The 16,295-nt window shown below is 45.1% G+C and overlaps 2 protein-coding genes across 7 annotated transcripts in view; one reads left to right on the top strand and one right to left on the bottom strand.

Moving 5' to 3' along the window:
* Positions 1-458, top strand: part of SKA3 (spindle and kinetochore associated complex subunit 3) — a 32,934-nt gene extending 32,476 nt beyond the window's left edge. For 2 of the 6 annotated variants that reach the window (XM_056561736.1, XM_056561735.1), the window contains exon 14: positions 356-453. In XM_056561736.1, coding sequence (XP_056417711.1) covers positions 356-407 — 52 coding nt within the window. In that variant the 3' untranslated portion in view covers positions 408-453. Of the gene's footprint in view, positions 1-103; positions 335-355 lie in introns of those variants that run through there. The other 4 variants (XM_056561732.1, XM_056561731.1, XM_056561737.1 and 1 more) reach the window with 4 other exon arrangements.
* A 6,410-nt stretch (positions 459-6,868) lies between these two features.
* On the bottom strand, positions 6,869-15,954 carry SAP18 (Sin3A associated protein 18). The gene is made up of 4 exons (XM_056560338.1): positions 15,730-15,954; positions 11,180-11,289; positions 9,182-9,304; positions 6,869-7,071 (listed from the first exon to the last, which is right to left on the bottom strand). The coding sequence occupies exons 1-4, from the start codon at positions 15,799-15,801 to the stop codon at positions 6,915-6,917; spliced, it is 462 nt and encodes a 153-aa protein (XP_056416313.1). The 5' UTR covers positions 15,802-15,954; the 3' UTR covers positions 6,869-6,914.
* Positions 15,955-16,295: the final 341 nt, after the last annotated feature.

Raw genomic sequence — 16,295 nt, 5'->3', positions numbered from 1 at the left:
GAATACAGAAAAAAATGTTGTTTTCTTTCCCTCAGATTTACTTTGTTGGTATCTGCACTGAGGTTTTATTTGCCATTTATAGTGAATTTATGTTGCTTTTTAGACCTTGATGATTGGAACTCTGCATAAGGACAGTGGATCTGACTGAAGAAATACATAAGATGTAAATAGATCGGTGCGAGTGCAGCCACATCAGAGCTGTAGATTTACAAATAGGAAATGAAATGTAACCTTTGTATTTAGCAGATTTAGTAATTTATATAAAGATTTTGTAAATATTTCTCAAGCATTATCCATGTTTAAAGAGCATCTATCCACAAATAAACTTCCCATGTGCGTATCAATGTCTGTACAGGCTCTTCATTACTTATTTGGGACCCTGGAGAAGCTCCTGTCCTCTACAATGAAGAGGATTTACAGCTCCCAGCAGCTTTTATTCAGAAGAGCTTTCTTTATCAACTTCTTTTTCTTTAAAGAAAAAAAAAGTTATGTTACTCAGTAACTCATCCTGGTCATGTACATATAACTTTTGTGTCTAGCTTCTGTATTTCTTTTAAAATCAGATCACACAGAATTTCCATCTCCTCTCAGGCAGGGGGAGTGTCCCTCTTCTGCCCTCACTGTACATGATGGAACTTCCTCCCTCACTGTGTCACTGAGCTGTCAGCTGTCCTCCTCATGTAATCTCCTTACTACTGGTCTGGCACACTGTAACAAACCCTCTCCCCATCTCCTTACTACTGGTCTGGCACACTGTAACAAACCCTCTCCCCATCTCCTTACTACTGGTCTGGCACACTGTAACAAACCCTCTCCCCATCTCCTTACTACTGGTCTGGCACACTGTAACAAACCCTCTCCCCATCTCCTTACTACTGGTCTGGCACACTGTAACAAACCCCCTCCCCATCTCCTTACTACTGGTGTACATGTTGCTGTATGAGGGTGTAGATGCTGTCACACTTCCTCCTTCTCCTCTGTTCTATGGATGGAGCTATGCACTGAATCCTTCTCCTTCTCTCACTTGATGCTGTGGAGAGGTGGGGGTGTGTGGCCTCCTCTCAGCCAATCACAGCAGCTCACACACTGCCCGCTCTCCTCTGCCCTCTGTGTTTGGAGATCCTCACACAAGGAGAGCACACAGACTTATAAAGCCACATCCTGTATTCCGCTGATGTTGCTAACGTTGAAAAGACCATAATAACAGGGGTGGGACATTTTATGAGGACCTCTAGAGGCCACTTTTATAGGAGCAGTTTTCTAAGGGAATCTAGGCAAAAAATTATGAATGAGTATTAGACATATACTTAGTTTCTATGGGTCTATTATTTTTAAAAATATAGTTTTGGTGATGGTGGCCATTTAAGCTCCACTTTGTTAATTTGGGATGACATTTTTAAACCTTCAAAACCAATTACAGTGAAACCTCTTTGAGAAGACCAACCACAATTGCAATCAAAAGTGGTCTTCTGTGGGGGTGGTCTTAAAGGAAATAGGCACAATATATTCTGTGTGTGTGTATGTGTATATATATATATTTTATATATATTTTTTACACACACAGTAATCTGGTTGCTATAGGCAACTCAGCAACTTTTTTTTAAAATGATAAATCTCCCCCTATGTACACAGATTGTACTTCAGCAAAGTGGTAAGAAATTTTTTAAGAACACTATTGAGGGTGTTTTAAAGGGGATCTCCTGCCCAGCACTCTATGTTCTGAAGATTTGTTTTTAGAATACCAACTCTCCTTGTGCACGTGGCGGCAGGGGGTCGATGCATGGAGGAGGGAGCGTCGGCCACCGCTTGCTGCATGAGGAGAGCCAGGGCGACGGGTAGGAGATCAGAGGGGGCACCAGTGGTTGGACCTCCTGCAATCAGAAACTTATCCCCTAACCTGTGGGTAGGGAATAACAAGTTAAGTCCCAAAGTTCCCCTTTAACACTCTGATTTTTACTTTCAATTACAGAGGTTGCAAAAAAAATAAAAATAAAACTGATTATATATGAAGGACCTCTCTAATGAAAAGACAAACTTCTCTTTCCAGATACATTCATGGCTTTGTACTCAATAGTATTAAAAAACATGTAGTGTGAATACACCCTTAGGCAGCTGCTTAATTTTGCATTTAGACAGCAAATGAACAAGTAATAAATGTCAGTGCAAAGGTGTCCATAGCAGGAAAGGGGTTTTCCAGGCAGGGAGCATTTTTTTTTAATGTTACTGTGGCCCCCTCTGCTGCTAGTTTAACAAGAATAAATACTAAAAACCCCAGGGCTGCAGCCCAAAGTTACAAAACCCCTATTTAATCCCCCCCCCCTTTTTTTTATTTATTTTAACTCTTATTAGTCATCAGATAAAATATCACATGTACCCTATCAAACTGGTTAGCAGATCTCCGATGTTAACTTCACAGCGGGGGAGATTTATCAAAACCTGCTCATAGCAACCAATCGGATCACTTCTTTACTCTTTATCAAGGACTCAAAATGAAAGAAGCGATCTGATCCTGTTCCTGTGGACAGGTTTTGATAAATCTCCCCCAGTAGGTTTTAAAATAGTTTGATCATGCCCTCCCTCGAGGTGTTTCGCTATATAAGGGTTGTCAAGAGGCTATAGGTACTCGTAGTTGATTTAGTTTTACTAGAGTCCAGTCTCTGCCACTGTCCTTTTTGTAGTCTCTATGATGTGCAGACAGGACCTGCCCACTAAGTCAATCACTACACTGAGTGGACAGTTCTTGTCTGCATGGCACAGGAACTACAATTAAAGAGGACCGCAACGGAGACTGGCAGTGGTGGTGGACTAGGTTGGGTAAGTATGCAGCTTTATATTCCTTGCAGCCCCAGAAATATATACAAAAACACTCCCGTCCCAAACAACCCTTTTTAAAAAGCAAGTTTCTCACTTTTGACAACTTACTGTATTATGCAGGTGAGACCACATTGATCCACTGTTATTACCACTCAGCAGTGGGGGGGTGGGCGTGACGTCAATTAACACGGAAGCCCACAGTAATAAACTTCCGGACGCTGCGAGCGGAGCTCCGGAAGACAGGGCAGTGGAGAACCCCTTTAAAAATGAGTTCTAGGGAGGCTAAAGCCCTCTCTGCTGCCCAAAAAGTGGATATTGCACCGGTGTTATGACACCCGCTTCTGAATAGGGTAAGTGAATAGCTTGTTTGACCCATCTGGCTACCATTCTAGAAGAAGCCGCCTTCCCCTTATACCCTGAAACTGGAGGAGGAGTTGGGAAGACTTTCTCCAAGTTTTAGAAGCATCAAGGTAAGGTTGCAGACATCTTAACATCTAAGCAACGGAAACATTTTTTTCTCTATAATTTTTATGGTTATCACAAAACGAAAGTAATGTAACCACTTGGGACCCTAAGGAAATTTGACACAACCTTGGGAAGGAAAGCAGGATCAGGAGATAACACCAACTTTATCTTCAAGAATAGTCATATAGGGGGAGAGGAAGAGTGGTGCAGTTGCCCATAGCAACCAATCAGATTGCTTCTTTCATTTTCCACAGGCCTCTAAAGAGGCCTGTGGAAAATGAAAGAAGCGATCTGATTGGTTGCTATGGGCAACTACACCACTCTTCCTCTGCACAGGTTTTGATAAATCTCCCCAATAGACTTCATTAATAGAGAAACCCATAATCTCCCCCACTCTCCTAGCTGATGTTATGGCTAGTAAGAAGGTGAGCATAAGAGTCAGAGTCTTAATGGACAATTGAATGGGCTCAAAAGGAGATCTAGTTAAACTATTCAGGACTAAATTAAGATCCCAGGGAGGAGAAGATGATTTGACTACTGGGTTCCATCTAACTGCTGCTTTAATGAATATTTTAACCCAAGGGTGCTCAGCCAACTTATAATCAATAAATGCAGTAAGTGCAGAAACCTGAATGTTAAAGGGGTACTCTGGCCCAAAGACATCTTATCACCTATCCAAAGGATAGGGGATAAGAGGTCTGATTCTGGGGACCCCTGCAATATAAACAAACAACAAAAAACATGGTCTCAAAAGGCTGGAGGTGCTCAACACCAAATGCAGTTGTGCATTTATACTGGGGGAGCAGATCCTGCCCTTGTAGTCCGTTGCTAAGGGCGATCCCCAGCATAAAAATGCATACAATGGAGGATGCCTGCAGCGGACTACAAGTGCCACAATAGAATCCTACACCAGATAAATGGTGTGGATGTGTAACAATTAGAATACAATACAGGAATATGGGTGCACTACTGTGGTAGATGTATACAATGACATTAGCTAATCCCTCAACACTGATGTTAAAATTGAGACATTCGCCAGTATATCCTTATATGAAGGACACACCAGAGCCCGCACACCAACGCCAAGGTTCCTCAAATTGGCGTGGGACCTATGCTAATCCTACCTGTGCGTGATAAGCAAAACAGGGGCCAGTGGGCAATTACGGCATTCGGTCGACTCACATCTACCACAGTAGTGCACCCATATTCCTGTATTGTATTCTAATTGTTACACATCCACACCGTTTATCTGGTGTAGGATTCTATTGTGGCACTTGTAGTCCGCTGCAGGCATCCTCCATTGTATGCATTTTTATGCTAGGGATCGCCCCTAGCAACGGACTATAAGGGCAGGATCTGCTCCCCCAGTATAAATGCACAACTGCATTTGGGGTTGAGCACCTCCAGCCATTTGAGACCACGTTTTTTGTTGTTTAAATTTTATATTTGGAGGTGTGTAAACTCCAAAATTAATGCGCCTTGAATATCTTCAAGGCAGCATTAAGGTAGCACCTGTGAGGCCGGGCACCCATATGAGCCAACTCAGGTGGGGCTTTCAGCTTGCCTCCCCCCTCCCATTGCATGTGTGCTCAGTCACGCTGGAGGGTATCTGGGAGGAGGTTGGGAGTTGACCGAATGCTGCTGTAATTGCCCCTGGCCCGTTTTGCTTATCACACACAGGTAGGATTAGCGTTAGGTCCTGCACCATTTTGAGAAACCTTGGGGTTGGTGTGCGGGCTCAGGTATGTCCTTCATATAAGGATACACTGGCGAATGTCTCAATTTTATCAGTGTTGAGGATTAGCCAATGTCATTGTTTACATTTACCACAGTGGTGCACGTAAATTCTTGTATTGTATGACCCCTACAATATAGCATGCAGCACCCACCTGTAAACACTGCAGGAAGCACTGGAGGATCTCAGTGTTATGAAATAGTGGCAAAGAAATAAAGAGACTACTGAGACTAGAGTCCCACATACAGGAGAGACAGCACTATCCACACTACATCTGCTGCCGCTCACCTTATAATAGTCTTGACATTTCTCCTTATTTTGCTCTTAGTTTTATACCTCCCGACCACAGGGATGGCGTATAGTAACATCATGACTCTGCCCCCGAGTGACATCATGCCCAACCCCCTCAATAAAAGTCTATGGGAGGGGGCGTGATGTTACGATTCTCCGTCCCCGTGGTCAAGAGGCATAACACAAGAGGCTCCAGCGCGGTGCTGCATGCTAGATTGCAGAGTCCCCAGCGGCGGGACCCCCGCAATCAGGCATCTTATCCCCTATCCTTTGGATAGGTGATAAGTAGAGATGAGCGAACTTACAGTAAATTCGATTTGTCACAAACTTCTCGGCTCGGCAGTTGATGCCTTTTCTTGCATAAATTAGTTCAGCTTTCAGGTGCTCCGGTGGGCTGGAAAAGGTGGATCCAGTCCTAGAAGACACTCCTAGGACTGTATCCACCTTTTCCAGCCCACGGGAGCACCTGAAAGCTGAACTAATTTATGCAGGAAAAGTCATCAACTGCCGAGCCGAGAAGTTTGTGACGAATCAAATTTACTATAAGTTCGCTCATCTCTAGTGATAAGATGTCTTGGGGCCGGAGGACCCCTTTAATGGTGCTAGGATGGAGGTTTTTGTCCAGACCTGCCTAGCAGAGGAATATTAGGGGCTTACAACACATTAACTGGGGAACACACAAACCCCCAAAAAGCCTTCCAGGTTCTAAGGTAAATCCGAGATGTCACCTTTTTACGACTGACCAATAGGGTCGTGATCACATGGTCAGAAAGCTCCCTACGAATTAGGATGTTCCTTTCAACAGCAAAGCCATCAGATGAAGATATGAAACACTGGGCCCTGGCTGAGAAGGTTCGGAGATTCTGGGAGGTACAATGGAGAACTTCTGGAGCCATGTGAACCAGACCCTTCTTGGCCAGAAGGGGCAATAACTTTTACCGTGGCCTTATCTAGTTTTATTTTTCTTAGATAGAAGTCTGGTGGGAGGAAAGGCATACAGAAGACCCTCTCCCCAATTCTGAGAAAAGGCATCTGTGGCCAGCGGCCTGTCTGTCACCTTCCTGTTTGTTTTGGAGGCAAAGAGGTCTATAAACAGAGCCCTGAGGAGTATGTCGGGACCTAATCCCCCCAGAGACAGAGGGTGAGAGGAGTAGGGAGCTGTGCGCCATGTGCAGGGAGAGGTGCACCAGGCCTGCGGTACGGCCTCCTGAACGAGGACTTACGCCGCAGAGGTACCCCGTAAGTTCAAGTTTGACCGCGGCCCCCACAGTCCCCATCCTTAAATGCTTACTCTCTTCCATAGAATGGAGATCCTGTCCCATTCCTCCGCAGGACAGGAAACAACTGGGAAGAAGGGGCCGGTTCCATCCCCATATGCAAATTATTTCCTGTCCTGAAGATGAAGTCTCTCCAAGGGTGCCGTTGTGGGCTATAGGGAAATTGTGCATACAAATAAAACACATTGATCAATTTTTAAACCAAAAACTTTATAGAAAAAAAAAAACTCATTGAAGACTTAGGGGTCACACAGATTCTGGGGACACTATTTTCAGTGATGTGGTCTACAAAAAAAAAAAAAAAAAAAAACCACTTAAAAATATATAAAAGATCAATAAGGTCTCATTCGTCCTGATGGAGGCGGAGCTCTGTTGGGTGGCGTTATTGCGATGTCTAGGTAATCTCCGATCTGGAACCTTTGTGATTGTAATGTCATTGCGTCATCTGATCCCTTTCTTCCGGAAATTGTGCTCCCGATTTCCTTTACCCTGAAACAGGCAAGTCAATTAGTATTTACTAACACAATTTCATATAAGAAACATCTTTAAATTAACAGGAAAAGGATTGGGTTTTGTAAACTTCCAATACACGGCTTTTATTGAAGACGACAAACGGATTGGTTGGAATTTATCAGTGTTTGTGAGGCTGAAGCGATTTTATACACTGTTTGTGGAGGATTGTGTTTGTTGTACTTGCACCTAATTAAAAAGGTGCATGCAGTATGAAAAATTCAGTGCAAGTCCATATAGGTCATGCAAAAATGTTGTTAAAAGCACTTTAAGCAGCACAATGATCGGCTCTTTTTTGCACTTATTTTACACATTTGCAAAATGTGCAAATGATCAATTCATGACCACTGGGAAAAAGTGACCATGAATTGCTCTACTACAGAGGAGTTTTGGAAAACATCTACCTCAAAAAGGTGCATTGAAAATATGCGCCCAACATACACAACAAACCAGGGTACATCCAATGATAAATACCCCATGTTGTCTTCTGTATTGGTGTCAGGGAGTCTGATGCTTACCGTATATACTCGAGTATAAGCCGAGTTTTTCAGCACGATTTTTCGTGCTGAAAACACCCCCCCTCGGCTTATACTCGAGTGAACTCCCCCACCCGCAGTGGTCTTCAACCTGCGGACCTACAGAGGTTTCAAAACTACAACTCCCAGCAAGCCCGGGCAGCCATCGGCTGTCCGGGCTTGCTGGGAGTTGTAGTTTTGAAACCTCCGGAGGTCCGCAGGTTGAAGACCACTGCGGCCTTCAACATCATCCAGCCCCCTCTCACCCCCTTTAGTTCTGTACAGTACTCACCTCCACTCGGCGCTGGTCCGGTGCTGCAGGACTGTCCGGAGAGGAGGTGGTCCGGTGGGATAGTGGTTCCGGGCTGCTATCTTCACCGGGGAGGCCTCTTCTAAGCGCTTCGGGCCCGGCCTCAGAATAGTCACGTTGCTGTGACAACGACGCAGAGGTGCGTTCATTGCCAACGTACTTCTGCGTCATTGTCAAGGCAACGCCTCTATTCCGGGCCGGAAGCGCGGAGAAGAGGCGCCCCCGGTGAAGATAGCAGCCCGGACCACCTCCTCACCGGACGACCTCCCCACCGGACAGCCCTGCAGGACCGGACCAGCGCCGAGCGGAGGTGAGTACTCAGAACTAAAGGGGGTGAGAGGGGGGCTGGATGATGTTGAAGGCCGCAGTGGTCTTCAACCTGCGGACCTCCGGAGGTTTCAAAACTACAACTCCCAGCAAGCCCGGACAGCCGATGGCTGCCCGGGCTTGCTGGGAGTTGTTGTTTTGAAACCTCTGGAGGTCCGCAGGTTGAAGACCACTGAGGGCGAATGATGAGAAGAGGATGATGAAGGGGGGGTGTGGGGATGATGAAGGGGGGGTGGGGGATGATGAAGGGGGGGGTGGGGGATGATGAAGGGGATGATGAAGGGGGGATGTGCGGGATGATAAGGGGATGATGAAGGGGGGGATGTGCGGGATGATAAGGGGATGATGAAGGGGGGATGTGTGGGATGATAAGGGGATGATGACAAGGGGATGATGAAGGGGGGATGTGTGGGATGATAAGGGGATGATGAAGGGGGGATGTGTGGGATGATAAGGGGATGATGAAGGGGGGGATGTGTGGGATGATGACAAGGGGATGATGATGAGGATGTTAATGACGGGTCTGGATGATGACAGGGGGGGGGGATGAGGTATTTCCCACCCTAGGCTTATACTCGAGTCAATAACTTTTCCTGGGATTTTGGGTTGAAATTAGGGGTCTCGGCTTATACGCGAGTATATACGGTATATCTCAAATGTGTCTATTGACAAAACACATATCCGACACAGACCTGCTTTGCTCAGTTTACGTTTTTGATCTGAAGAAAGTGCATGATAAAAAAATAAAAAAGTAAAAAACACCTGAGCGATACCTTTTTTTTTATACACATTTGATATGATTTTTAGCGTACAATTTCATACAATGTTATTTCATCCTTTTCAAAAATAATTTCTACGGATTCAAAAGTAGTGATGTGAATGGCCTGACAATATTCCATTTCCCCGGGGTCACATTACCCATCACCTTTTCACATACCTGTAACTCGGCCGTTTGGTGTCTGGATAAACAATAGCGAAGTTGAAGTGTGTTCCCTTCTTGCGGGCCTCGGGATATACTTCTTTCACCAGGCTGGTTAGCTCTTTTAAAGTAGCGTCCATCCTATCAAATAGAGCAAAAATCCTATATAATATGGGATGGAAACCAAAATACTCCTATTCTCTCAGGCCCCTGATGAAATCAGATCTGTGAGCAAACTATGAGGTGAAGTAACTTTACAGCACTGGATCAAGGGCCTGTCAAGTAAGTTGATCGCTTTTTATGCATTCTTTTTAGGGTATACAAAGTGACTAAAAATACGCAATTCTGGACTATACATTTCTTTGTTTACGCATACGCCACTGACCGTGCTGTTTAATTAAGGTTATATTTTTATAGGTCGGACATTTACGCACGTTTATTTTTGCTTACATTTTTTTATGTGCAATATTAAATGCAGTCTGGCACCTTATTTGGGCATTTCCCTGTAATATACCTGTGGGTCATTGATTATTTGTGCTGCTAAACTTTCAGCACAGCTGTTTTACTATTTTCTGCCTTACAACATTTATTGTCATCTCTCCTGAGGAAACCAATGAAATAATTGGTAGAAACGCATCGAGAGATTCAAGTTTATAATGAAACGCATCCACTAGGTGGCAGAATATTTGTATAGCTTCCAGTGTGTATGTATTCTCTTCTATACAAACCATCTGGGTACAAGTAATTGGACTATTGTGTGTGGAGCAATTTCATCTTATACACCTGCACGATTTGTTTTGGTGAGTTTTTAACCCCTTAAGGACTATAACTCCCAGCATGCCCGGACAGCCAACGGCTATGTTTTCCACCAGAGTACCCCTTTAATGGAGCACTCCACTGAGAACTAACTTATCCCGTATCCACAGTATAGGGCACAAGTAGCTGATCACGGGGGTCTGACTGCTGCCCCCCCTCACGATCACCAGAATGGGACCCCGGCACTCTCAGTGAGGAGCACATGTGTGTTGGGTGGCGAGCATATGAACATATCCTGACACACACACACACACACACACACACACACACATCAACCCACTAGGCAGGGAAGTACAGTACAACTTACTGCAGGTGTATGAACTGTGCAGCAAGTGACAGGAGCTTTATTTTCTATATTTTAATCTATATTGCAGGGAACTGCAGATGCTACAGCTCCTTCATTCTGAGGATTATTAGGGGCCCCATGTAGTCCGATTCACTGATCGATCTATCTAAACAATATGCCATCACTTTCAATGCAATGAACAGACCCTGATAATTACTACGGTATACAGTAGGGATCAACGGATTTTCGGTTTGGCCAATATTATCGGCAGATATTCACAATTTTGGACATTATCAGAATTACCCTGCCAATATGCCGATAATGTTCCGCCCCCCCGGCCATAGACCGCCGCCGCTGCCCCCTTGCCTTCCCCCAACCCCAGTTTTATAATTACCAATTCCCGGGGTCTGTGCTACTTCTGGCTCCTGCAGCATCCTGTGCTCAACGCAATGACAAGTGACATCCTCAACGCGACGGCACCGTCAGTGCGCCGCCAGAGCCAGTAGTAGCGCAGACCCCGGGAACGGGTAATTATAAAACCGGGGAGGGGGTGTCAATGGGGCAGCGGCTGTGGTGGTTGGACTAGGAAGGACCCCAGGACAGGCAGGGGGAGAGAAGCGGGCGGCAGTGGCGGTCTCTGGCCCTGCAAAAGGCACTGCAGTTCATTGATTTAAAGCGCCCGCTTTAAATCATTAATTTGCAGCAGCTTCTGTGGGGCCGGGGAGTAGCCAATAATTTATAACGATATTCCGGTATAAATTATCGGCTACCGGCCTGAAAGGTCACAGATTATCGGTATCTTCACCAAAAAAACTTTAAAAAAAAATCGACGTCGACCGATCCCTATTCCCTAGTCTACAGCGCGATTCATTTACGTCACCTTTTAGAATACATTTTTTTTGATCATTTCTTACCATGTATAGATCTGTAGCTCACTGGACGGGACGTTTCCCCGAGAGAACTCGTCCATTCGGTGATGTCTCCCATTGTTTGTGGTAAAGACTCTCAGCAGGAGAGGGCAGGTCTGGAGAAACACAACAAGGAGGAACAAACACTTAATGAATGTAAAAAACATCATATCCTGAAGAATCTATTCCGCTATAGCGTCCTACCGGAACATTCCTACAAACAGGTCATGGCCACTTTTGGAAAAACATTTTATGGCTTGAAACCAGGTAAAATATGAAGCAACTTAGCAAAGAGTTGTGAATAAAGAGGTACTCCACTGGAAAACATTTTAAGTCAACTGATGAAAATTAAAAAATTTAAAATTTGTAAATTACTTCTATAAAAAAAAAATAATAATCTTTACCCTTCCAGTACTTATTAGCAGCTGTATGCTACAGAGGAAATTCTTTTATTTTTGAATGTCTTTTTTGTCTTGTCCACAGTGCTCTTTGCCGACACCTGATACCCGTATCAGGAACTGTCCAGAGCAGGAGAAAATCCCCATAGCAAACCTATGCTGCTCCGGACAGTTCCTAACACGGACAGAGGTGTCAGCAGAGAGCACAGTGGACAAGACAAAAAAAGAAGAATTTCCTCTGTAGCATACAGCTGCTAATAAGTACTGAAAGGATTAAGATTTTTTTTTTAAATAGAAGTAATTTACAAATCTGTTAACTTTCTGGCACCAGTTCATTTAAAAAATAAATAAAAAAAAAAGGTTTCCACCGGTGTACCCCTTTAAATCTCATTGAATGTGACTTATAGCAGGAAACAGATGGAAGGTTCTGTGACTGTAGGGAAGTGTTTCCCAAACCTGTGTGCCTCCAGCTGTTGCAAAACTACAACTCCCAGCATGCCTGGACAGCCTTCGGCTGTCCAGGCATGCTGAGAGTTGTAGTTTTGCAACAGCTGGAGGCACACAGGTTTGGGAAACACTGCTGAAGGGATTTGTTTGCAGCCTATAACCCTGGTCCCAGGATGACCTGTACACTCAAAGCCGATCAAGTTACATCCATTCTCCCACTTATATCAATGAACTTCCTATGAGATCTCTGCAATGCTTTACCCCTACATCAGCCTCTCCCTCTAAGGCTGCATTCACACCTCGCTTTTTACATACGGGTGCCGAATCCAGCTGGGGGAGGGGAGAACCGGGCGATCAGCCCGTGACTCCATTTACTTTAATGACCCGACCAGAATCAAACGGTGACTCCGCTCGGCTCAGTTTTGACCCGTATGCGGTTTTGGACCGGACCTAAAACCATAGTATACTACAGTTTTAGGTCCGGTCAGGAAACCGCATACGGGTCAAAACTGAGCCGAGCGGAGTCACCGTTTGATTCTGGTCGGGTCATTAAAGTAAATGGAGTCACGGGCTGATCCGGCCGGGGTATAGGAGCGCCCAGTTTTCCCCTCCCCCAGCCGGATCTGGCACCCGTATGTAAAAAACGAGGTGTGAATGCAGCCTAAGCTAATGCATCCCCCCCAAACACGTAGCTCCCCCAGTGTTACAAAACTACACTTTACAACCAAAGGTTTTCATGCCCGATAGGAGTTGTAGTTATAGGAGGTGGGAGAGAATGCAGTGAGCACATGGGTTGTGGACTTGATCACTGACTCAGTCCATCTTGTGGTTTGTTGGATGAAGATGCAAAGTGACTACACGAAGGGATGATGAAGCCGCAAACATACTGGAAGCCCCCGCCTGATGATTACTGTATAGGGCCCAGGAATGTACGAGAGGCTGTTCACACCTGACATAACGGAAGGCTGCAGCTACAGACAAGCCAATCAGCAGATCAGATCGGCCAATATGAATCTCAAGCATCGGCCAGCGATTCGTCTTGTCTAAACAATAAAAAATAAATACATTTTTTGCTTTTGCACCTGGAGAGAGGTCTCTCTGACAACCGGAGGTTCCCTATGAACATATGCTTTGTCTAAAGAACTGGTCCTGTAATGATACATACAGTTGACTTAAAGGGGTACTCCGCCCCTAGACATCTTATCCCCTATCGAAAGGATAGGGGATAAGATGTCAGATCGCAGGGGTCCCACCACTGGGGACCCCCGGGATCTCGGCTGCAGGACCCACCTGTTGCGGCTTCCTGCAGTGCTGGAGGCTCTCATCCTAACGGCTCCCGACCACGGTGACGTGAGATCGTGACGTCACAACTCTGCCCCCAAGTGACATCACGCTCCGCCTCTCAATGCAAGTCTATGGGAGGGGGCGTGGTGGGATAAGATGTCTAGGGGCGGAGTACCCCAGTTGTACTCCGGTGAAAAAAGGTTTTTCTTTTTCAAATCAACTGGTGCTAGAAAGTTAAAACAGATTTGTAAATGACTTCTATTAAAAAATCTTTACCCTTACAGTACTTTTTAGCAGCTGTATGCTACAGAGGAAATTCTTTTCTTTTTGAATTTATTTTTTGTCTTGTCCACAGTGCTCTCTGCTGACACCTCTGTTCGTATCAGGAACTGTCCAAAGCAGGGGGAAATCCCCACAGAAAACTTATACTGCTCTGGACAGTTCCTGACATGGACAGAGGTGTCAGCAGAGAGCACTGGACAAGACAAAAAAAAGAAATTCAAAAAGAAAAATAATTTCCTCTATAGCATACAGCTGCTAAAAAGTACTGGAAGGGTAAAGATTTTTTTAATAAAGGTCATTTACAAATCTGCTTAACTTTCTAGCACCAGTTGATTTAAAAATAAAAATAAACAATAATAATAATGTTTTCCACCGGAGTACCCCTTTAAAGGAGCACTCCACTGAGAACTAACTTAACCCCTATCCACAGTATAGGGCATAAGTAACTGATCGCAGGGGTCCCCCCCCCACGATCACCAGAATGGGACCCCGCCACTCTCTGTGAGGAGCACATGTCTGTTGGTTGATGATGAGTGCTCCATTCATTCCTACGGGAGCGTAGATGATGCCTGAGAGCTGAAGAAATGAATGGAGCGCATGTCGGCTGCAGCACCTGCTCCTCCCTGAGCGCCGGGTCCTGTACTGGTGATCACAGGGGGTCCCCCAGCACTCAGACCCCCTGAGATCTGCTACTTATCCCCTATCCTCTGGATTGGGGATCATTTTTTTTTTATTATATCCGATATCTCCTTTAAAACCCTGCACGTCCAGATTAGGAGATCTGACAGGTGTCTGTACACACTGGACCTCTTTAGGCAGTCACAGAATTTACCAAACGGCTCAGTCCAGACAAAACTAATCATCGGCCAATGCCTGGGATCTGACCCGCTGATCTGTATTGTTACTTCTAGAGATGAACGAACTTACAGTAAATTCGATTCGTCACGAACTTCTCGGCTCGGCAGTTGATGTCTTATCCAGCATAAATTAGTTCAGCTTTCAGGTGCTCCGGTGGCTGGAGACTCTTTCCTAGAACTGTATCCACCTTTTCCAGCCCACCGGAGCACCTGAAAGCTGAACTAATTTATGCTGGATAAGACATCAACTGCCGAGCCGAGAAGTTCGTGACGAATCGAATTTACTGCAAGTCCGCTCATCTCTAGTTACTTCATTCATCTCCAGCTCCAGCTTTCCGCTCATTCACAGATCAGTAGCCCTACTGAATAATTAAAAAAATATATATATTATTTATTTGTATTATTAATAATAAATAATAATAATACAAATACTACAAATACAAATAATAATACAAATATTATTTATGTATTATTATTATTTGTATTATTTTTATTATTATTAGTATTATTCAGCACCAGGAGACAACAATTAATCACGCCGGGGCTTTCTGGGACTTGTGGTTCCCCTCACTATGTGCAGACTGGTCAGTGAGCAGCTCCAGAATCCATTAGCTCAGCATTAACCACTTGTTGCAAAACTACAACTCCCCTTATGTCCGTCGGCATGCCAATGACAGGAGTTGTGGTTTCACAACACAAGAAGGGCCACATATTAATTCTGCATTAGATGATCATTAAGAGGGAATAAGCTTAAATGTTGTAAACTACCACTCCCAGCAGGCCCCAAAAATATAGAGAGAAGACTCATGTTGCAAAGTTAAAATCTCCATCTTGCCTGACACACTGTGGGGCATGATGGGAGTTGTAGTTTTGCTACACCAGGGGGGGGGGCATAGGTGAGCAGTGGATTAGCTGATCACTGATGGAATAAAAAGCCTGATGTACAGGATAATGGGAGTTGTAGTTTTGCAACTCAGCAAAAGCCCATTGGCAGTTCATTGATTTCAGGGAAGGATCACAGTGAAGTGCACCCCCTACTGTTACTCTTCTGTAAGAGCACCTGATGTGTGTATGTTTTCCAAACAGTGTGCCTCCAGCTGTTGCAAAACTACAACTCCCTTCGGCTGTCCGGGCGTGCTGGGAGTTGTAGTTTTGAAACAGCTGGAGGCACACTGTTTGGAAAACACTGATATATAGGCATCAATACAGGACAGCATCAGTCTTCCCAGAACCCCGCCACATGTATCGCTCCCCCCTCCCCGAGCTGCAGACACACGGGCCCCGTTACCTTCTCCCGGTCGATAGGTTTCTCCGGTTCCTTCTTGATCTCCTCCTGCGTCACCCGCGACTCTACCGCCATCTTCTCCAGTTTATAATCTGCAGGGAGAACCTCGCGTCCAGCGGCCTGAAACACTAACACACTCTCACACACAGAAAGACTTCCGGCGCCTTCCGCGTTACGTACTGACGTCGTCACGTTGTGCGTCCTACACGCCAGCTGCCTGTGAACTCTATGGTAAGGTAACCACCGTGCGTAAACTGTGACGTAATGACGCTACGGGAAGCGTCAGGAGGCGTGCTCCGTAGTCACAAGGCGCGCTGTGCAGGTTGCCCATAGCAACCAATCAGATTGCTTCTTTCATTTTTCAGAGGCTTTTTTTTTTTTTTTTTTTTTTTAATGAAAGAAGCGATCTGATTGGTTTCTGTGGGCAACGTGACCACTCTTCCTCTGCAGAATTTTTGATAAATCTCCCTCTACAGTGTTTTCCAAACTTTGTTGCAAATCCCAGCATGCCTGGACAGCCTTTGATTGACCGGGCATGCTGGGAGTTGTAGTTTTGCAGCAGCTGGAAG

Source organism: Hyla sarda, chromosome 2 (genome assembly GCF_029499605.1).
Source record: "Hyla sarda isolate aHylSar1 chromosome 2, aHylSar1.hap1, whole genome shotgun sequence".
Taxonomy (NCBI): Eukaryota; Metazoa; Chordata; class Amphibia; order Anura; family Hylidae; genus Hyla; species Hyla sarda.
This window is presented reverse-complemented; position numbering and strand designations above follow the sequence as displayed.

What these genes read in the sequence shown, in the direction of transcription:
- SAP18 (XM_056560338.1), bottom strand. Translation starts at nt 15,801, where the DNA reads ATGGCGGTAGAGTCGCGGGTGACGCAGGAGGAGATCAAGAAGGAACCG. An exon ending in AACCTATCGACCGGGAGAAG is followed by an intron (nt 11,290 to 15,729) that starts GTAACGGGGCCC and finishes GTGTTTCTCCAG; the next exon opens with ACCTGCCCTCTCCTGCTGAG. An exon ending in ACCAAACGGCCGAGTTACAG is followed by an intron (nt 7,072 to 9,181) that starts GTATGTGAAAAG and finishes TGCCTGTTTCAG; the next exon opens with GGTAAAGGAAATCGGGAGCA.